Genomic DNA, 23,445 nt, shown 5'->3' on the forward strand with positions numbered 1-23,445 from the left:
CTACATAACAGGTGTGCCAAGACAAAAAAAATATGGCCATAATAAAAGAACAGATCAAAGCTCCAAAAGTAGAACTAAGTGATGAGTTCTATAACTGAAGAAAGAACCAATGTATTAGATGCACAGTTCAAAGTACTGGTAATCAGGATGCTCACAGAAATGGTTGAGTATGGTTGCAAAATAGAGAAAAAAGGCTGTGAAAGTGAAATAAAGGAAAACGTACAGGTAACCAACAGTGAAGTGAAGAAAACCGGGACTCAAATTAACGATTTGGTGCAGAAGGAACAAATAAACATTTAATCAAAACAGAATGAAGAAACAAGAATTCAAAAAAATGAGCAGAGGCTTAGGAACCTCTGGGACAACTTTAAACACTCTAACATCTGAATCATAGGAGTACCAGAAGAAGAGGAACAGCAAGAATTTCAAAACTTATTTGAAAACATAATGAAGGAGAACTTCCCCAATCTGGCAAAAGAAACAGACTTCCAGGAAGTCCAGGAAACTTAGACAGTCCCAAAGAAGTTGGACCAAGGAGGAACACACACAAAGGCACATCATAATTAAGTTACCCAAGATTAAAGATAAAGAGAGAATCTTGGACACAGCAAGAGAAAAGGAGAGTTACCTACAAAGGAGTTCCCATAAGACTGTCAGCTGATTTCTCAAAAGAAACCTTGAAGGCAAGAAGGGCCTGGAAAGAACTGTTCCAAGTCATGAAAGGCAAGGACCTCCATCCAAGATTACTCTATCCAGCAAAGCTATCACTTAGAATGGAAGGGCAGATAAAGTGCTTCCCAGATAAGGTCAAGTTAAAGGAGATTATCATCACCAAGCCCTTATATGAAATGTTAAAGAGACTTATCTGAGAAAAAGAAGATTAAAACTATGAAAAGTAAAATGAGAACAAACTCACAGCTATCCACAACTGAATCTAAAAAAAAACAAAAACAAACAACTAGAACAGGAACAGTATCACAGAAATGGAGATCATTTGGATGGTTATCAGCTGGGAGGGGGAAAGAGGAGGGTGGGGGATGGAAAGAGGTTATAAGAAGCATAAATGGTAAATACAGAATAGACAGGGGGAGGTTAATTGTGGTATAGAAAATACAGAAGCCAAAGAACTTAAATGTACAACCCATAGACATAAACTGAGGGGGGGAATGCAGATAAGAGGAAGGTGCAGGGCAAAGGGGAATAAAAAGTGGGAGAAATGGGACAACTGTAATAGCATTGTCAATAAAAGATATTTTTTAAGGAGAGCTTTTAATACTTCAAAATTTTGGAATATTTGATTTAAAATAAAAGAATTATACAAATAACCTAGTTAAGACTATTACGTAATTTTAGAATTCTTTTAAATTCAATAAATTATTTCTGAAATTCCACATATATTAGGGTGACTTCACTTTTTAATAGGTGTGTGCAGATCATGAAAATAGTCATGATTTGAAACTTTACTGGGGACCAGACACTATTCTAAGTGCTTTAAATGAATTAATTGATTTAATCCTCTCAACAACCCTTTGGAAGCAAGAGCCATTATCATGGCCATTTAAGTGATAACTGAGAGAAGCACTTTCCCAAGATCACATAGCTAAAAATAAGTTCTTAATCATGTAACCTTGTATATAGCTAATAATATACAGTATAGGGCCTGAGTTGTTTTGTTTGGGGTGAAAGGAGTGTGATGTTTGAGAATCTTAACCTTTCTTCTCTGAATAAGCTACTTTGCCTATCACATCTAAATGTTAATCTCCCCCAGAAAAATTAAAAATATATTTATATATAATTTATATAAGTATACATTCTATGTTATATATAATAACATATATCACTAATGTCTAAAATTTTTATTTTAATAAGTATGAACTCTAATATCTATAGTATAAGGTTATTAAACAATTGGGATCATAGAATTCCATAGCAACTCCACACCCAAAAAAATGAATAAATGTATATTTTCAGGTTCACTAACCTTCAACAGTTAGAATTTACTTCAACTAAGAATTTAGGCAACAGACCACAGCAGACCTGGCAATGCTGTGACATTGTGCCATGACTTTGTGACAGTAAAAATCACAGATAATTTATAAGCCCAATATAATTGTTACAGAGGTCACAAAATGTCATTTACAGTCACAGAAACTTCAAAATTACATTAATTATGGGGCCCACCATTATATCATGTTACTTATTTTGATAATAAAAAAGCACATCTATTGCTAAAAATCTGTTTTTATATTCAGAATTTTGATCATTGAATTTGAGTTTAACTGATTTTCTTTATGATCTTCTATTTTGTTTTATGCATTTAAATAAATGCATAAAACAAAACATAAAAATTATTTAAATTTTTTCTGAGAAAGAATCCATAAGTCTCACTATAATACCAAAGATGTCAATGGCATAAAAAGTAATTAATTATATTTACTTCATCTGTTTATTCATCTAACTTTCCTACTATCCACACACTTGTTACATTGAATTAAGTTGATTAAATATTTATTATTGACTGCTTTTGGTATGCTAGATATTGATGATTGGTTTGGAATTAATAGTCTTATAAACCTTCCGATTTCATTTGACCTTGAAGTTCAGAAAATCTACAAAGTTTCCAGAATGTGCCAAGATCTTCACATTCAAGATATCTTTGTTCTTTGAAGACACCCATGTAATCATCAGTCTTTTCACTGAGAGAAACCTATGGCCACTCTCACACTATTTCTTCTCCTCTGCTTTTTAATCACTAACTTTTCTCTCATTTTCTGAAAACAATGCAGGCATGCCACTCCCTAGAAATGAGAGAAATATTGCTAAATTTATAAGACTGGTAATAGTGTGTTCACCATGGCATTATACTCCACTACTGCAAAGTCATCCTTTATTGCCAACATGGTTTTTCATGTCTGACTATAGATGAATTAGCAGATCAGTGCCTGGATTTTTGTCAATGGTAACTGGAAAGTCTAGGTGGGTTTAAGCCCATCCCCATTAAAAAACAAACAAACAATGCAGTCCTGGATACAATCTAATTAGACAATGGAACATTAGGAATTTACCTTAGTTATAAACACTCTCTCTAAAAGTAAACAGGTGTGCTTTTCAGTTCTAGTCATACTGGTCCAACCCTTCTACTGAAAGAAACAAAAAAAGTGAAACATCATATATGTGAATGCAGGTGAGACTTGGGGAGCTATGATTCTGGAGAGAAGGGCCAGAAGGGAGGTGGGGCACAATTAGAGAATAAAGAAGAGTTTAAGGAGCTAAGAAGATAGAGGTCAGGATTTCAGGGTTACCTAAGCACCCAGGATTTGAAGGACAAAGTACTGGAGAGGAAGAAATTTAAGAGAAAAAGTCCAAAAACTCTGTACACAATTTCATTTCAAATTTTAGGTTGCATTCTAAGCCAAGTACATGCAGGATTAAACTTTAAGAAAGCCAATAGAAGACAGCATTTAGGGAAGTAAGAAGCTGAGAAAAGATTTCATAAACAGGATTCAAACAAAACACTTACCATACAAGAAATTGCATCATGACTGAGAATTTATGATCTGATTTGCAAGTTCATTAAAATATTCTTTTTTGAAATTATTGCTTTACTACTCATGTATGAATCTATAATTCCATTTTTATTTGTTTCTATATCTCTAGAAATGATTTTTACAGAAAATGGCCACCATACAACGTGGTGTTTGTAAACGAGGTGCCTTTACCCATTGCTCATGCTCAGGGTTTTTTGGGCAGATTCAGTTCAACTCCTCCCTACCACCACCTCAGATTTTAAATTCTGAGGACGGGTTCCTATCACCATAGATACCAGTGGGTATCTGCGACCTCATTAGGTGGAGGCGGAGGGTTTATCCAAGCAGAAAATGTCAAGCAAAGGTGTCCTATGATCTAGATGGCATTATGCCCTTGGATGGCCAAAGGTTGGGAGGTGAAGACTGAAAGCTGACAAAATTATATCCTTTGCAGATATTGAAGGGATGGGATAGTAGTGTAAAATACATCTCAACTGAATTGACTTTTAACAAAAAGACATTAATGCTGAAAGTGATAATCCAGGAGCATTAAGTGATGATGTAATGATAAAGGAATGTTCATTCTGATAGTAATGGCCAGTATGTGGCTATTTCAGTTTTTCCATAAGAAATAAATATTGTGTTGCTAGTATTAAGTTACTTTAGTGGTTAAATATTTCTTTAATTGCTAGAATAAAACATTCCATTTCATTAAACCTTAATGTTGATTTGTCAAAATTCTTTATTATTCTCCAAAATGACTTCATCTTCCCTAGAAAGGAAATAACACCACCAGTGCTTTTTTACCTTTCAGTTCTTGAATCACAAATATAATTGCCCCTTCAAGTCTAGTCAAGGCATTGTTTTATAAGCATTGTGAATTACATTTTTGTCTTTTATTTATTGATTAACTGAACAACTTTTGGTATATATATTTATATTGTTTCTTTTTAAATAATGACATCCCATTTCCAGGTGATTTTAAATTAACCCAACTGGTTTTAATCAATCAAAAAAATGTCATCAAGTAAGCTTTTGGGTAGTATAAGGTGGAATTCATGTTTCAAAAATTCCAGTGAATTTAAAGCTGCATTAACTTGGTATTTGGCTAATGATTATGATTGTGTGGGAAATGTTCGTGTATTGATTTATTTCACAATTTAACAGGAGATAGCTTACTTTTATGGCTTTTCTCCTGATTTTTTATCATAAGTAAATCATCACTGAATCAGTCATGAATGCCATCTCCTTATTTACTAAAATTGAAGGGTATACTCTTTAGTTTCCTTATTAATGCTGCAAACACTACATTTCCTTTTGAGCTGAATGATACAAATCTATGGTGAAAAGAACATCTCTGCTTTGGTTTTACAGCTTAGCTATCTCTTCACTCTTAATCAAAGGAGAAAAAGGTCTGATCTCACAACCTATTTATACAGTTTTAAAACTTTCTAAGAAAAATAAAGCTTGCTATAATTAATGCCTAATGGTATAAACACCCCTGCATTAGTGGTTGCCTAGTAACTACATACTGCAGGCTGGTGGGATTGCTAAAGAGGCTGAATACATGGAAATATTAAGATCTATTTCCAATTCAGGTGAATGAGGAAGAGCAGAGGGCCAGACTCCTTTATTAAAATTGGGTTTCCATAACATTTTTTTCACTAAAACATCCTTCTGCATTAGAACTTACTCTTGTAAATGATTTCTGCAGATAAGAATCCAATTAAAAAGTGATGTTTTTTAAAAAAACATTTAATAGAGCAAAACCATCACTGCTTTATTATTCTGTATCAGTTCCAGTTTCTGTTCTTAGAGTAACTGGAGAATAGTGTTATTAGTGTATTTTAATTCTTCAATGAAACCTTGTCTTTGGATATCACTTTAGCATTGAATGACCAAATTAAGTTCCGAGCTAGAGGTAGTGTTAAAAGGGGCTGGAAGTGATTATAAATATGTATTTATATTAAGCTTTGGCTTGCTTCCTACCTAGCAGATTTAATTTCCTAATTATGTTTTGCTTTAACTTGGTAAAATTAGCTTGCATTCCCTTGGCACAAACCAACTACAGTTGGTGGAGGAAGCCTTCCAAACCCTAGGTTGTTGACAGGAGTGGCTAACTACATTAGGACTAAATTTACGGAGTAAAATCCACAAAGAGCCTAAGCACATGTAGATAATGACAAGTTAACTATGAGGGAATGTAGTTAAGTCATATGAAAACTTGTTTCTGGCAATGTCTTGGTTTCAAAAATATGTTATAGATAGATGGCACTCAAGCTCCTGTGGGCTTTTTGTTAGAGTTCCCTGTGTCAAGATTTGGGGCTTAAATTGCTTGTAGTGGTGTGGACAAGGATAAGTGTGCTCTGGAATATTTAAATTGTGTAACTACAGAGTTGTGGATTCAGTCAGAAGTGACTTGCTACTCTATAATTTTGTCATTTGGCAATACTAAGACATGATAACATATGGTTTGCTCTCTGGGGTTGACATAAATGTTGTTATTTGACTGAAATGGAGAGTTCTCTTATTCCACAAGGAAACTGTTTTAAGATATGTGTATGTTTCTTTATCTTTTCACGTGGGAGGAAGCATCCTATTGCATCGTTGCGTATAACTCTCTGGGTTTTGGGTTTAGTGGATTGGAGAATGTGGCTGATGTGGCCAAGGCCTTGGTTTAATCAGAAAACCACTTACCCACCACTGCCCAACCCCCACTGGCAGTCCCACGGTCTGCATTCCTAGCTGCAGCAACCCATTTCGTGGGTACAAGAATCCATTTCAGGGGTCAGAAAATAATTTGTTTAGATTCATTTGTCAGGTCATCTACTTCACTAGTTCAGAGAAAACAACGTAACTAGTTTTTTCTGCTTATAATGTATTTTGTATCTCTCATTCCGTTTTAAAGGCTGCAAGTAATTTACTGATTAAAAAATACTTTCGAATTTGTTATAGGGATTTCTTTTCTTTGTATTTATACTTTCAGTTTTCCCCTACCTTCAGAAATATTCACTTTAGCTCTGGGGTGTCCTTTTTTTTTTAACCTGTTTAACAAAGCTTCAAAAGATTTAATTTCTAAAACCATCAAGTCACTACCTTTTCATATATATTTGATTTGACTGTAATACATCCTGCTTTTGTGCAAAGAAAGCCTTTCAGAAAGAGTTAATTTGCAATCTCAATCTCACCAGGACTAATTCTCAGGAGAGAATTTAAGCCAGTAAGTATTCTCCCATTAGAATTAACTCCTAGTGTGCTATTTCTGTGCAGTAGGGTGGGACATTTCTTCTACTCTGGCTAGTGGGCAGTGCCAGCTTTAAGGTAGAGATAAAACTGTGTATTTTACTTCCAAGGTCCCGGCTTTTAGCACTTAAAAAATGTGCTTTCCTGTGACTTTTTCTTCCCTGTTTATTTTTCATTTTGCTAAAGAATAAAATCATAAATTACAAAAAAAAGAGGTGAGAGAGGAGAAATCACTCAGGGATTCCTTTGAGTTGTTGTTCTTCTTTAATTGTGTTTAGACTAACAGAAGCTATTTCTTCCTAATAATAATTTTTTTGAATTGAGCTACTTGTGCACAATAATTGGGATTTGCTTCCCAGAAATATTGTCATGTCATATTCTTAGTTCTTAACCCCTAAGTGAAGCTCATTATTTTGTTTCTCCCCCCAAAAGTGAGTCAGTTAATTTCTTGAATAGCAATTTAACATCAGTGTCAAGTATCAGTATGAGAAAATTCATTACCTTGTAAATGTGTGAATATGCATTTTGAAAAGAATAAGGAATGCTTTTGGTTCCAACTTTAATTTCTTACTGTCATTTCAGCATGTAACTGTAACTGTCAAATACTTTTCTTTCATCTTATAAAGTCTCTATTTATTGCACTATTGAGCATTTTCAGAGAAAGTGTCTGATAAAGGAAAGCGGTATAATGAATGGGGATGAAAACCATAGGGCTAAGAGAGGGAGTAGGTATAAAGTCAAAGAAAGTAAATCACTGAGCACCTCTGCTTATAGGATAAACTTGAGGTGATTTCTAAACCTGTGGGCCCTTAACCCCAAGGTTCCAGGTGAAAGTTCTTTCTTAATGTAGACCTCTTCTGGTAGAATTATATGAATAAACTTCATACAATTTATTGATCAACACTTTCAGAGCCTTTTTGAAGAAAGGATTTTGTCTGCTCTGATTTGTGTCATATTTAGAGCCAATTTGGGAAGGGAAGCAGTAAAAATGCGAAAACCTTTTGATAGGAGTCTCAATTTAAAAAAAAAATAACATTTGATCTGTAACCCTTGTAATCAACATCCCAGACATTTATCTTCCAGTATTTCAAGTCTATGATTTGGTTGTAGTTTGATTTTACTTGAGACACAGCTTGAATGCCTCTGTTTGATTTTGTGCTTTCAACACATTTCTGCGATCTGGTAATTTGGGAAGGCCTGTACCATACGGTCCTGATAAAGTGATATTTTCTGGGAATTGGCAGAAAGGGGTACAAATTGAACCAGACGTGAGCAGGGAAAATTGAGAATTTGAACCTAACTCATTCTCATGAAATGCCTTTTAAGACCTATAGTATTCGTTAAATCAATTTTTAGGATTTTTGGGGGGATGTATCCACTGCACAGAGGCAATTCTTTTGAACTCTTAAAAGTAGATACCCTCCTTTTATAAGCAATGGCACTTAATATTTATTGGTTAGCCCTTCATAAAATATTTCAGACTTGGGGTCAAAGGGGGCCCTGCTTCAGCTTTTTTGAAGAAAGGTTGTATAGAAAGGTATGGCTGAGGAGCCGGGTGCAACGAAATAAAGAGTAGCAGGAAGCATTTTGATTTGGGAGTTGATGGTTTTTGGAGAAGGACACGAGGCAACAATATAGTGAAACAAAGCCAGATAGATATACCAAGATGAAAACGCCCTGGTGCCAGTCTTGCAAAAACAAACAAACAATCAAAAAACAAAAAATACACGGGCGCCTTATGTGATTCCTAGCGGTGGGACAGAGGGGCTGAAGTAAAGGCTTTTCCTTGTTACAGAGAATTCAGATTAGGAGGCCTGACATTTCATCAGGTCTGTCTGTGCGCCGCCGTCTTGGTGGGGACAATGCTGGGCGAATCACCTTTTGGGCTCTTTCGTTCCTTCACCGCAACCAGGGACTGTGATTCTCCATCTGCGCGCAGGGCCAGAACCGGGCCTGGGCGTGTGCCCATTTCTGGTACCTCCAAGGACCCGCCTGCTGACAGCAGGCGACAGGGCGCTGGGCGCTGGCCCCAACCCCGCGGCGCGGGCGGAGCTCTGGCGCTCAGCGGGTTAAGGCGGCGGGGGCGGGGGCGGCAGCAAGGGGCGGAGGGAACGCCGCGGCTGCGGGGCGGCGAGAGCTGGCGCCCGGGGACCGCAGCGGGTTAAGCACCGCCCGTGCCGAGAAGGCTGAACCTGAAGCCGCTGCTCCGAGCTCGCGTTTGAACCGGCGGGAGCAGGAAGATGGCGACGGACGGCGCAAGCTGCGAGCCCGACTTCTCCCGCGCTCCGGAGGACGCGGCGGGGGCTGCGGCGGAGACGGCGGTAACCAAGGTCCCCGGGTGGGCGCGGGGAGCGTACAGACTGGGGCCAGTGTCCCGGCTGGACCCGGCTTGCGACCCGGGGCGCCCCTTAAGCCTGGGCTCCCCTGTGTGCCCCTTTACCGTGGTGCCTTTCCTCGGGGTGTCCTCATGGCCAGAGGCCAGATCATTTGGTGTGAGGCAGCTTCCTGGGCTGGGGATCCCCCCCCCCCCCCCGTCGTCCTTACGGAATCCAGCGGGAAACAGCCTCGACCGCCGGGTGGTCGGGGCTTTCCGCTCGTCTTGTGCGACCCCTACGCCCATTCCCTTCGCTGTGGTCGCCTTTGGCCAGGGGTGAGTGTTGGGGTGTGTTTTCCGGTGAACTTGACACCCCCTCCCATTGTTCACCTCTCGTGGCTCGCGTAGTTGTGGGCGCGTGCCTTAATTAGGGGTGCCTGGCACCTCTTATCGGACCCAGGAAAGCAGAGAGGGGGACGCGGATCGTCACCGTGCAGGTGTGGGGGATGCCTATTGTGTGTATTCGTGTGCCAAGGGCCCTTGGGAGAGGCCCAGTGCCCAGCTGCGGGCACCGCTACCGCCGAACGCGGGTGCTTTGGGTCCTAGCTGCCTGCCTGCCCCATCACTTAGTGGTGGTGGATGCGGGGAGGGGGTGGGGGCAGATCCTCGTCCTTCCTGAGAGGGTACTCGGCAGAGGTGGAAGTTCAGCACCTGGTATCAACACAGTGTTCTATGGGGTCTGGAAACTGAATGAGCTTCTACTCATCCCTGGTCTCCACTTTCACCCTCAGAGTATCCGCGAATACAGTGTCTGTGGTGGTTTCTAGCCCTACCTCGAGGGAGAGCTGGACCCACATTTCCTGGGATAACGACGTTCTCGGGGTTTGGGAAGGAGCCTCAGGAAAGCTGCAGGATCTGCAAGAAAGGCAACAGGGGAGACCCTCCCACCCATGGCGCTATCCCACTCGCCAGATTCCGGGCGGGGGGGGGGGATGGCGTGAGAGGAGCGTGCACGTCTTTCAGTTCTTCCTGTGACCTGAGCGTAATCAGTGCAGAAGCAGCAGAGCGCAGGGCCAGGTGTAAATAGTCAGGGCTGCTTTAACTTACTCTCCGCTAGGAGGAAAGGCTTTCCGGAGCGGGAGAGGAGGGATGTGAAGGAGGCTATTGGGGCGTGGGAGCAGCCAAGCGTGGGAAGGAAAAAGAAAACAGGGAGCGCAGGAAAACCGGAGGAGGAGAAGAGCTGCGGATTTATTTCTACATGTGAAACTGGCAAGTTGAGATTAGCAATTTTAAGGAAAATTTATTTTTCTTTTGCCTGGAAAATGCGAACTTTCTTAAAATTTCAAATCAACCCTGCCAACCAATCGTGCCCTCTGGGAAACACAATAAGGCAACTTGCTGTTAAAACAAGCTTCTCTGGAAGTTGAAATGATTTGGTACTTTCATCCTCAAGAGATGGTAAGGAGAGGGAGTGAGAGGAAAAAGAGCTGTTTGTGTGTGTTTTCTTGTTTCCCAGGAAGGTTGAATTTGTTTAAACTTCTTTCTACTTGCCTCAGTATTTTAACCACTTGACAATTAAACCAAACAGAAGCATCTGAGGGTCAGGATGGTCGAGGTGCATTTAGAAGCATCTGACTTATGATCTGTAGCTGATTTGTAGTTTTATTTGGTTAGATTGTAAACAGAACCTTGGATGCAGATTTTTGTGTTAACCAGGTCAGTGGTCCCTTTCTAATGTTGAAAATTTCTAGGAGTTTACATTGAATTCAGTGTACAGGTGGGGATTTGATCATTTCACCCTGGTAACGAGATACCCACTGTAAATCTGTGGAAGTCCAAGTCCTTTGTTATTTCCATGGAATTCTTTAGTGTTGTGAGGAGATACAGTAAGGTTTCTTAGTCTAATAGTTTTTTTAATTTTTAAATAACTTTTGAGTTTATAGTAAAACTCTGATGTCTATGTGGTAATATAGAGCATTTTATTTTTCACTTAAAAAGCATAATCCTCTCATATCAGCACTTGTCATGTAGACTGATTTTTAAATTAAAGAAAATCTAGGTTGAGGACTGGTATTTGTCATTATAACTGTTCCTTAAATAATGATTTAAAAAATCAAAGACATTTTAATGCATTCTGGGTTTGTGAAAACTGCAGGCTTATTACTTTTTTTGTGATTTTTTCCACTTTACTTCACTTTATATACATTGAATTTTTACACATATATTTGACAGCAGTAAGCCAGTGGAGATTCTAAAGCAGAAGGCTATTTTTGAAAGTAAGTGTTTTCACTAAGTTTTGACTATTTAGATTGTTGCTTAGAGACAAATTTAATTTATAGTTTTCAGCTTAATGTGATTTTCAGTGTAGTGTTTTAAATTTAGTTTGCAACTTTTGTTCTTAGCTGTTTAAATCCTGAAAGCATCCCAAGTGTAAAGCTGTGTAACAGCTACATTATTCAGTAGGATCGTAATAGGGTTTTTTTGTTTGTTTGTTTGTTTGTTTTGCTGTGAACCCTGCCAAGAGACCTGGGTTATTTTCAGCACCTTAGCCAAATGTGATGACTTTTATAGCCTATATTGCTATTTCTACTTTGAAAATATCCCCTAATGGATAAGGCATTATGGAAAACAGAGCCCTTTCTGTTTTTTATTGTCACCAAATAATTTAAGAGTTAAAGGAAAAGGGGATCTTTTTAAACCTATCTTTAGAAAGCATACCAACATTCTTTTTTTTAATGGTGTTATTTATTTTTTAGAAGGGAATGGAGGGAGAGAGGAAGAGAAACTTTGAAGGGGGAAAGAAACATCTGTCAGTTGCCTCTCACATCTCCCTAGCCAGGGACCTGGCCCAGGACCCAGGACCCAGGACCCAGGACCCAGGACCCAGGATTGTGCCCTGACCAGGAATCATATCTCCAATCTTTTGATTTGTGGTACAAGCCACAAACAGTCAGGGCTACACCAACATTGTTGTCATTCTGGGCTTTTCTGGAGCAGCTACATACAGAAAGTAGATATAAATTTTGTTGTCATGGTGATGGTGACAAGAAAAAACTTCAACACTGATTTTGTTAAAAATGTACAACAGTGATGTTAAATAAATAAACAGCCAGCACCTTGAAATTTTCATTTCCAGACACAGTATTGAACATAAATGCAATGAGAAGAATCTTAGCAATTTTGCTAAGCTTTCTTTAAAAGAAACTCTGTATAATTATATGGCAGCTATAGAATATTGAAAATTTCACAGCATAGTTTTAAATAGAAAATAATCTAGATTGGACATACATTACTGAACACTTTGTGAGATGGAGGAATCATGAGTAACATATTTACTGTCCTAAAGGAACACATTCCAGTGATAGAAACTGACATAGATCAAGAATCAAGTCGGAGATGATGGTGTCATGAGAGCACAAACAATTTGCATTAGGAGTCTGGGGAGGAAGAATCATGGAGAGGATTACGAGTGGAAGGATCTGGAAACATTGCACAGAAGGATGGCATTTGAACTGGGGCTTAAGAAGTGAGAAGGTCTGTACAGGGAGACCACAGGAACCTGTGTTCAGTTGTGACTGGGAGTTTTCTAGGATTCCTTGAGAGGTAACCCAGACCACATATGAGGGTCTTTCAAAGATGAGCGTGTAAGTTTCAATTTCAGTATTAATTATGTGCCTTAGGAAAATAGCAAGGTTGAGGAAATAGACTAAAATATCCCCTCAAGATTAGAATATAACTGCTTTCGATGTGATGCTTTTCACTGTATTATCTTTTCCTTCTCACATAATAGGTTGTATATTTCTCTTTGTACCTGTTGTTTAGACTTCATTATTGTTGTTGGGATCACTGTTATTACATTTCTCACAAGAGCAATTTTGTTTAGAGAGAAGCATGTATCCTCTCTGTACTTGAATCCAGTTGGTTCTCTTCTCTTCTGTTTCAGGTAACTTTGGGAGGTGAGAAAACATTTTATGGACTTAGTACTTAGCCATTTGCAAATATCTGCTGTATATCACATGGAGAGCAGGTCTGTGGCTGGGAGGGAACAGCTTCCTCCAAGAAGAGCTTTGTGGGTTCTGTAAAAGAAAGCAGAGGTTGCTTAGCACAGTGTCAGGAACATGGTAGGTGTTTCACCAATATTTATTGAATGAAGAAAATGAACACTCACCCAGAGACTATATCATAATACTTAATATTGATTGGCTAATTGGAAAACTTTGTGTGTTACCAGATTGTAATGGAACTCTTGTAATTTGTAATAATTAACATTATAGATATCACAGATGTTTTCTTGTTTCAGAAAGATGACCCTTATTCTTTTTTGATTTACATTTGTATGTGGCCCTTTTCCAAGCTGCTTTTCTCAATAACATTTCAGATACTTTACAGATTTAAAAAAATTAATTCAATATCCAACACTATTAGTTTTTCATTTAGATTTTTTCCCCTTCAAAATACCGACTGAGGCTTGGAATGTGGTGGTGAGGTGGTAACTGCACCCCTCCCCATCCTGAATTCTTATAATAGAATCAAGGCCCAGTCACCCACAAGGTGTCAAGACAAGAACAGGGAAGTATGGAAACAGGAAAAGGGAAGAAAAGACTGGGTGGGAAGAAGGAGGTCAGGCAGGGCTTTGGAACCATCTGCAAATGCCCAGAATTAAGGGACCAGAATCCCACTCTGAGTGCGCCTAGGAAGGCTGGAGCACTGTCTCCCTTCCATGCCCACATGCGTTGCCACCGAAGCACTAAACACATCGGAATATTGCTTTAGAAGAGTTTATTTAAATGTACTTAATTGTATTCTCTGTTGGACCTCCTTTGCAAGGCTTACATAACATGGGAGAGGAACCTTGTCCTTTGTCTTTGACAATTATGTAATGAAATGGAGACCAGTTAGTTACAAGAGAGATGGTAATGACATTTATAGCAGAAGCTTTTAAAGTTGTAGTTTAATTAGTTATAACTTATACAAAAATGAGATCATGGTATTAATACCATGTACAATATGATGTCATTCATGTAGAAATCCTGATTTTAAGGGAGAAAAGTGCTCTCTTGGAATAAATTGTTAGTAAATAACCAAATAGTTTGAGGCTGAATCTAAAAAGTCATTTTTTAATGTTTCTGTGTCATTTTATTATTATATATCCTCAAGTGACAGTTTCTTGATATACTAGCATTTAATCACTTCCTACTTGAAAATTCGAGTTTCAATAGCTAATACCACACTCTGTCACAGTTGTTTGTTGATGACTTTCAAAAATTATTTGTACTTATAAATCTCACTAGGCAGTGAACTGTTTCAGAATAGAATGTAGGGTTTTTTTGTGTGTGTGAGTGTGTTAACTTTGTTCTTTGGAGTAGATAACTTTTTTCAAACGATTTGGTTTTGACCTATTTATATTTCATTGAAAAGGCAACAAGGTGACCCTGAAAGCCTGAAATCTTCCACAGAAGGGCTTTGTAACTGTAAGAATATTCTGTAGCCATCTACATCTCAGCCTCTTTATTGGAAAATCAGCATGCTATTTGCCACCTGCAGATAACCCAAATGATCTTCAGTTCATTACAAGATTCTTAGTGGACAATTACTGGATCTGGATGCCAGCTCACATGTTGAATTGATCCATGTCTCACATAGGACTGATGTAACATTGGAAAGTTGAGTTGGGATGGAAATAGACATTTGTTTGATCTGAACTCTAGTCCTTTTATTCCGAAGGGAAAATAGGGATTGATGGGACTTCTGAAAGGAGAAAAGGGTGATAGCTGTCCTTAAGAATCAGAGGCTGCCATCCCTGACTGAGCCACTTTTCTGCTTTTCAGTCTGGTTTTCTTGTACTTAAAATTAATTACATCCATTACCAGGATTCCTTTCTGACAGCCTATTTACTTGTCAGTTTTACCTCCTTCCAATATACTGAGTTGCTTTTCTTGCGTGAAAGACTCCAAGCAGTTTGGTTGATTTGAGGACTATGACCATAGAGAGCTGACCCTAAGTTTTTAGTATGGTGCTTTGAAGGCACACACAAAGTTGCCCTGTTTATATTATTTTGAATGGTTTCTGAAACAATCGAAATGATGGAACTATGAGTTATTTAGTTGCCTCTAGTATTTACACATCATTTACTTGCTGACTCCATTAATTAATTCTTAAAGAATGTGGGTCTTGTGGCCCTGTTTGGCTGTGACTGTTGAAATGGGTACATAAACCCAGCATTTTTAAATTTGTGGGCAGGGTGGGGGGAGTGGTTTCAAAGGAAATTTGGTATTGGTTTCTGTTCAGTCGTGACCATTTAATATGACAATTCAGCCAGGTTACCTTCCCCCTCCCTCCCTCTCCCCTGCCCTTTCTCACCCTGTGAGAAACTAGAAAAGAATGCCCTCCCCACACCCACTTGCAGTAATTCAGAGCTATTGAAAAGGGCTGTGCTGAACACTAAGCATTTTGAGATTGTGTCTCCTCCTTACATATAATTTGTTTATGTCCCAAAGAAGGCTCTCTGTATGATGACTAGATTTTGGATGAGTTTAAGCTTCCTATGCCAGATTTGTAGAATTCAATGTTAAACACTTTTCCCGGAGTACTTTTTCTGGCAGGCAGAAAACATGATGGGCAGAGGAGAGGCCTGCAGAGTTGAAATCTAGCATGGGGGTGGAGGGTGGGGTGTGGGGTGTGTGTGTGTGTGTGTGTGTGTGTGTGCGCACGCGCGTGCCTTGCCATCATTAAAAGATGAGATCTGGATCATCTTTTGTTAGTTAGGACAAAGAAGTTCAGTAATAATAAAGCTTAGTTTGTGACCATGTCTGCTGTGACCTTTTTTGAGAGGTGTCATATTTTCATGGGTGCCCTGATGCAGGTCCCTAATTTTTTATGTGAGCATGGCATTTGGACTTGTCGTATTTTACTTTTGCAAATTAGGTTATCAAGTTAATTTTTTTTAATATAACATTTATCAAAAAAAAGGATGGGCCTGGCTGGGCGATTCAGTTAGTTAGAGCATTGTCCCATACACGAAAAGGCTGTGGGTTCAATTCCATTCAGGGCACATACCAGGTTGTGGGTTCGGTCACTAGTCAAGGAGTAAAGGGAAGCAATCAACTGATGTTTCTCTCTCAAGTTGCTGTTTCCTCCCCTCCCCTCCCCCTCCCCTCCCCTCCCCTCCCCTCCCCTCCCCTCCCCTCCCTCCCCTCCCCTCCCCTCCCCTCCCCTCCCCTCCCCTCCCCTCCCCTCCCCCCCCTCCCCTCCCCTCCCCTCCCCTCCCCTCCCCCCTCCCCTCCCCTCCCCTCCCCTCCCCTCCCCTCTCTCCCCCCTCCTTCTCTCTCCCTCTCTGACCCTCTCTCCCTTCCTTTTCCCCCCTCCCTCTCTTCCTTAAATCAAATGTATTCTGGGGTGAGGATTTAAAAAAATGGGGGAAACTTCTGGAGGTGACACATTTGTTTATGGCATATAGATTATGGTGATGGTTTCATGGCTATATACTTATCTACAAACTCATCAAGTTGTATACATTAAATATGTACACATTTTGTATGTCATTCATACCTCAACAAAGTGATTTTAAAATAGTATAAGATTTAGAATAATTGTTTTGTTTATTAACCAAGAAAATTTCATTACTTTTTCTATATCTAAGTACTTTTGTGCCATATGTGTGTTAGATTAGATAAATGTCACTTCTTATGAAACAATAACATTTTTTATTTGGACTTTTGTTTTTAAGCATCTTTCTTTTTCTAAAAATACCAAAATGCTTTGAATTTATTTGTAAAATAACCAAAGCCTTATGCCCTGTGATGTTTTCATGTGCTTTCATTTACTCTGTTTTGACAGAATAGGGGATGGAAACTTCAAGCATTGGAGTTTGAAATTTTTGAAATTTTAAATTTGAAAATTAAATTTGACAATTTGAAATTTTTATAATATTTTTATTATTGTAGGCCAGGAAGTAGTATATTTTTTTTGTAAAAATAACACATCACTTAACATTGGGGCTAGCCAAAGAGTCTGTATGGATTTTTTTCTATAAAATAAGAAGCACATTTTTCATTTTCACCAATAACAGTTGATTTGGATATTTTGAGTATGTCTGCTATCTAACATGTGATATAACGTTGATTGTTCTCAGTTAATGTCTTAATTTGATTGCTGTCAACTTCAACTGATCTATCCGACCGTGGAGAATTGTTCAGGGAGAAATCTCCAGTGCAAAACTTCGTTAACCACTTTTGACACGTTTGATCAATCACAGCATCTTCTCCATATACTGCACAAATCTGATTTGTGTTTTAATTTTGTTTTTATCTTTCTTGAAATAATATATAACATGCCAAAAATGTTGCTTATTTTCTTCCATCTTCAATATTAAAATGGCTACACATTCACCAATTTTGATAAGATTTTTTTTCAATGCATGCTGATATTACAGTTTTCACAGTACAGTCTAACAAAATTGTTTTGAATGAAGTTATAAAGACAACTAAGTGCTACTAGAGACATCTTATGGAAAAAAACAAATGTTTTGGCTACCACTATATATTGTGATGAGAGACAGATTTTTTTAAACACTGTGTAACAATCTATGGTTTAGCAAGAACCGTTGAAACTATGTTTTTATTTTAATGAACTTCCCTTTTTACTGATATATTGAAAAACAAGTGTTGGTTGCAGGTCACATGCTGCATGTGATGATGGAATCAGGGCAAGCTCTCCTAACTCTTAATGTGAATAAGAATCTTGGCAATGTCTTTCATAATGTTTTAGTTTTTAAAATGGAGTGCTTTACTTATGAAGCTTTGGAGAAAAAAAAGACAATAAAATATACAATTAATAAAAACCTTTAGAACAACTAGCAGCAGATTTAAAAAAATACCCACTAAAGTGGTGATTTTCAACATTTTTCATCTCATTGTGCACATAAACTAATTACTAAAATTCTGCGACACACCAAAAAAATTATTTGCTGATGTGATAAAAACAAATAGGTATAATTTTGACTCATTTACATTGGACAACTATTGTATTGGCTGTTGTCATTTTTTAAATGTGACAGTCTAAGGGAAAAGAGGTCAGTGCCCCTAACTAAATAGGTATTGCATGTTCTAAAAATTCTTGTGGCACACTGGTTGAAAATCACTGCTGTAAAGCACATAAGAATTACAACTTATTCTCTCATCTTAGTAGAAAAAAGGATAAAAGTGTGTCTTTTGTCATGGTAAATAAACTGAGTTTATTGGATTTGGGCTAGTAGATTTTTCAAAGAATTAGGCTTGTAGCTAATATCTCACTCCTCCCTACGTAAAATACTTCAGGTTTAATAACAATCACCTGCCTTAATTGGTAACAATCACATTTAGCACTTAATGTTTTTTTAAATCCTCATAAATGAGAACTTTGTAGGATAGATGTTAAGTTTTGTATATGAGAAAACTTACTAGGGTAAGTTGCAAAAATGGTTCTCCAAGTGCAGTCCTTGGACCAGCAGCAGCAGCAGCAGCAGGAGCCTATTAGAAAGGCAGTTTCAGGGTCCTACCTCTCACATAGCTCAACCAGAAACTCCAGTTGTGGAGCCCATGCAGTCTTTATTAACAAGATCACCAGGTGATTGTTCTCTGTGTCTGAATTTGAGAACATTTGGGTTATAAGACCTATGTGAAACCACTGTATAGCAGATTTGAGCCCTATTATGTTGGATTTTACTAGTCACAAGGAATGTCTCTAAGTTAAACTTTTAAGCCTCTTGGAGCTACCCATGGTTTGGCTTGCTACAGCTTTTTCATTTCTTCTTTTAAATTTAGCCCCTGCCTTTCCAAACAACTGCCCTGTCTAATGTATGTGCAAAAAGAAACAATTTTAAGAGGAAGATCCTTTTAAAATATTTCAAGGACCATGACCTCTGGTCTCTTTCCTCTTTATACTATTTTTATATCCTTTTAGAAGTTTCCTTTGAAACTGAGAAGTGACCAGTTTCTGGTCAATGCCTATTTGAAAGCCTCTGTAATCATTTACGAATTTCTCATGTTTATTTCTGTGTCAAAGGGGTAGTGTGGGGTTAGTTACATAGGCGCTAACCTACTTCTCATTAGCCGATTGATAGAATGGCACTATTTTTATTTTTATGTTTTTTGTCCGTGTAATTTTTTTTGTTCATTTATAGTTCTCCCCATTTTCCCCCTATTACTCTCCCCTGCCCTACCCACCCCCACCTCCCACATTTAATCCTCCTTACTGTTGTCTTTGTCCATGCATCCTTTATATAGGTTCCTTGATTTGACCCTTTCCCTACTTTCCCCATTATCTCCCCCCCCCCCCCCCACCCCCCGTCAGTTTGTGTATTTCAGCATCTCTGGCTCTATTTTGTTTGCTTCGTTTTGTTGATTAGGTTCCACTTACAGGCAAGATCATATGGTATTTGTCTTTTACTTCCTGGCTTGTTTCACTTAGCATAATGCTGTCCAGTTCCATCCGTGCTGTTGTGAAGGGTAGGAGTTCCTTCTTTCTTTCTGCTGCAGTGTACTCACAGTTATTGATCCACTCATTTATTGATGGGCACTTAGGCTCTTTCTAGCACTTGGGTATTGTAAATTGTGCTGCTATGAACATAGGGGTGCACAGATTCTTTTCATTTGGTATGTCAGGATTCTCAAGGTATAATCCCAGCAGTTGAATTGCTGAGTCAAAAAGCAGTTCCATCTTTAGTTTTTTGAGGAAATTTCATGCTCTTTTTCCACAGTGGCTGCATTTTCCACAGAAATGCATTTCCACCAACAGTGCGCTAGGGTTCCGTTTTCTCCACAACCTTGCCAGTATTGTTGTTTATTGACTTGTTTATAATGGAGAATGGCACTCTTTTCTTCTGTAGAATGTTTGCACTGATAAAGTGTGTAGACAAGTCAAGCACTTAGTTGTAGGGCTGCCATTTTTTGGTTGCAAGGTCTGGGCACATTATCCAACTTCTCTGAGTTGTGGTTTTCTCAGCTGAAACATAGACATGATGATATCTTCCCGATTAGATTTGGTTTTTGAGAATACTTTATAAACCATTGAGTGCTATGCAAGTGTGAAGAGATATTTTGGGATGTCCCAAGGTTTGGCTTCTGAGGTTGGCTATTTTGGGACATTTGGGGATGAATGTGTGTTCCCTGCCCTTTGATGGTGACTGGGCTTATCAGATGAGTCTCTCCCCAGAAGAACTCAGCAAAACACATGCTGTGGAGGGAGCTGAGACTGTGGAAAACTTCCAGGCAGAGTTATCACACTGACCCTCTCAGCTTCACCTGGAACATGACTGCCCTAAGACTTGCTCACAAAACTTGCTGTGAGGATAGTGGGCAGAGTTGGAGACAAAAGAATTGGGACTCAGTGGTAGGTCAGTGGAATTTAAAGTGGTGATATTGGAAGCAGTCCCCAAAGGAGAAATACAATGCAGAGAAGACAGCAGGGCTGGAAGAGTGATGGGTGAGGATTATGACCCCCAAGGCCCTGGAGCCGATGCCTCGTGGTTAGCTGGGTCTCTGGGAGGCTCGTTTATTCTAGCCCCAGCTGCCTTTGGAATAGCAAGAAGCTACAGAAGCATTGTATCAGTAAGCATTTGATAACCACATAGCAGGGGTCCCAAATTCACCTTACCATAGGCCGAGAAAATGAAATGTGGGTAGTGGGCCAGGCCTCTCAAAAGTGCATATGCTGGCTATGTATGTGTGTGTGTGTGTGTGTGTGTGTGTGTGTGTGCCTCGAAGTGAAGAGCATGTTCCTTCTAAAGGGGCTGTTGCTACTTGGCTCTGCATATTACCCCATGAGAATGTGCATCTGGGGTTTCCCAGTCATCTGAATTTGAAGACAAGACAGAGATCTGGATTTTTTGGTGACATCTTAAGGTTTTTTAATGCTGACTGAATTAAAAAAAATCAAAACACTTTGTGGTCCAACTAACACATATTGTGGGCTAGGTTTGGCTATAGGCTGCCAGCTGGTAGCCTCCACTGCAGAGTGTTATAAAAACATGACCTGTTATTATTAGATGTTCTGGAATTTATAACAACCTTTCAGGAGCCTTTACCTGGGGGCCATTCTAGGAATACTTTCTATGCTTTCTTGGCTACCCTCCCAACTTTTCCTCAAGTACTCTGGGCCTATTTTGATGCAGATTCTAAGTACTTTTCAATTGATGTCACAATTTGAAGAGATTCTGTATCTAGATGTCCAGGCAGGTTGGGAAAATAGGTCTGCCTAATGGAGAGATGTAAGACATTGGCATTGTGGTTTTTACCCCTCCTTTTTCAAGGTCAGGGCAGATTGCTGCCAAGCAGGGCCCTTGTGTTCTTGGATTTACTGAACCACTGGAGCAAAGATGATACATTGCATACCTGCTCTGAGTGTGTGTCTGTATGTCTGTGTCTTGGGGGGGATGGAGGGACAGGTACAAAGTAAAGAGCATAGTCCTTCTAAAGGGGCTGCATACATAGACATGTGTCTTGTTCCTAGAAATAGCTTTTTCATGGCTTTTTAAAAATTTGTGTTACAGAAAAAAGAGTTTGATGTGGACACCCTCAGTAAATCTGAGCTCCGGATGCTCCTCAGTGTGATGGAAGGGGAGCTGGAGGCCAGAGACCTGGTCATCGAAGCCCTGCGGGTAAGAGCTTTCCAGGGCTGAGTCCCATCACTATGTCATTTCTTTTGTCAGAGGGGCCAGTGGGGATGCTTCTTTTCCTTAATTTTTCCATCATTTAGATTTAAAATGTTTCATCATGTTAAAATGTGTCCTTTATCCCAGACATCAACCCACAATCATTATAAACCCAAATACGGACTATATGGGAAACTTAAGAATTAAGTGCTTTTTGTTCCCAAATCGTTTTAAGTTTCATGAGTTTATTTGGTTAATGATGTAGTTTTCAGCAAATTGATATGTGTGGTCAGTGAAGAAAAATTGAAAGAATTAGTACTTATAAAAGATATTGCTGACAATAGAGGTTTTTTCTTTCTATATAAATTGTTACTTCTTATTATAAGAAACTTAGAAAAGATAAAAAAATAAATGTTTATATAGCTTCAAGTATTACTTTTTCATCTGATCTTATAGTCATTTTGAATTTTCATAATTTGTGAAGAATTACCTTCTAATATATTACTTAAATACCTCAATACAGTTTTTTAAAAAATAAAATGCTGTTAAACTTTATTAATGCACAATTTTCTAATCAGTTGTTCCCAGTCTTTTGCTTATTTTGGCTTGTGAGCCAAATGTAAGTCATTTGGCCAAGACATTTATTATACATGAAGTATGGATATCTGTTTTCACCAGGGAGTAGTTCCTCACACTTTGTTTTAGGGGGTTTATTTTAACATATGCAAGTCTGTGGAATGTCAAACACTTGTTGCCTTCAATGGGCACTAAAAGGGTGGGGGAAAGAGGTAATAATAATGGGTGGTCAGACATAATGGAGAAAGTAGATGTGCTAAGAATCCATTTATGTGGGCAAGGGGTGGTACAGTTCCTGAATAATGACTTTTGTACCTTTTTACAAACTGAAAATTAATACAATGGGGATATTGATTATTCCTCAGTCTGATGACAGAGAATGATTGCCTCAGAAAAATGGGAGTCTAAGTTATATCAGTATAACTAAACCAGTATTTCCTTGAAGGTGTTGCTTTTTTGAATAACAAGCTTTGCCAAGTAGACTTTGCAGTTTGGTTGTGAGAGGTTTTCATCCTGCTCCACATTTGGAGCATTTGCATTGCTTACCAGTGTATATTTTCTTGAAGGAACTTTATGGAATAATTGCTAAGGCAGTATATCACTAAAATGTTTGACCCTTGGTCCAAGGAAAGGCTGGAGCACATCACCTGTGAGGTCAGTAGTGTAGTCTCTTGAGACCATACAGAGGTGAAGGCTCCTGTTCTCCCTTAGGTATGTTCGTATCCCTCTCTATTAACTGTAAAAGTCATCATCATTATGGTACATGGCATTTCCCACTGCTCACCCAAATTTTTCAGCAACCACATGTCTTTTTCTTTTTAACTTCATTGCAGTATTTTCATATGTGAAAGTAGAGGTAAATCTTTACTAATGATCAGAGCTTAACAAACTGAAAGTTCTTCACAGAATGAGGGATGTTGGAGATGCAACGAGCCTTACGTGATATTTAGGTCAGTGTTCTGCATCCCTCTCAGGCCTACTGTTTCATTTCATTAAAATACTTTGTATTACTCTTGCTATCCCACAATGAAATTTATGGATAATTGCATGTATATGTAGGTTATATTAAAAATAACCAATACATTGTCCTAATTATGATATAAAGTAACAGGAAATAAGTTTATATCAAAATGTTGTATATTGTAATATGTGAGAGC

The 23,445-nt window shown here is 38.6% G+C and overlaps 1 protein-coding gene across 1 annotated transcript in view; it reads left to right on the forward strand.

Moving 5' to 3' along the window:
* The first annotated feature begins 8,950 nt into the window (after window positions 1–8,950).
* CTTNBP2 (cortactin binding protein 2) overlaps window positions 8,951–23,445 on the forward strand; it is a 195,605-nt gene continuing 181,110 nt past the window's right edge. Inside the window, 2 exon segments of the mRNA XM_053662975.1 lie at window positions 8,951–9,091; window positions 21,611–21,718. Coding sequence (XP_053518950.1) covers window positions 9,011–9,091; window positions 21,611–21,718 — 189 coding nt within the window. The 5' untranslated portion in view covers window positions 8,951–9,010.

The sequence above is a fragment of the Artibeus jamaicensis genome, unplaced genomic scaffold, assembly GCF_021234435.1.
Source record: "Artibeus jamaicensis isolate MK-2021 breed Jamaican fruit bat unplaced genomic scaffold, CSHL_Jam_final contig_311, whole genome shotgun sequence".
In the NCBI taxonomy this organism is placed as follows: Eukaryota; Metazoa; Chordata; class Mammalia; order Chiroptera; family Phyllostomidae; genus Artibeus; species Artibeus jamaicensis.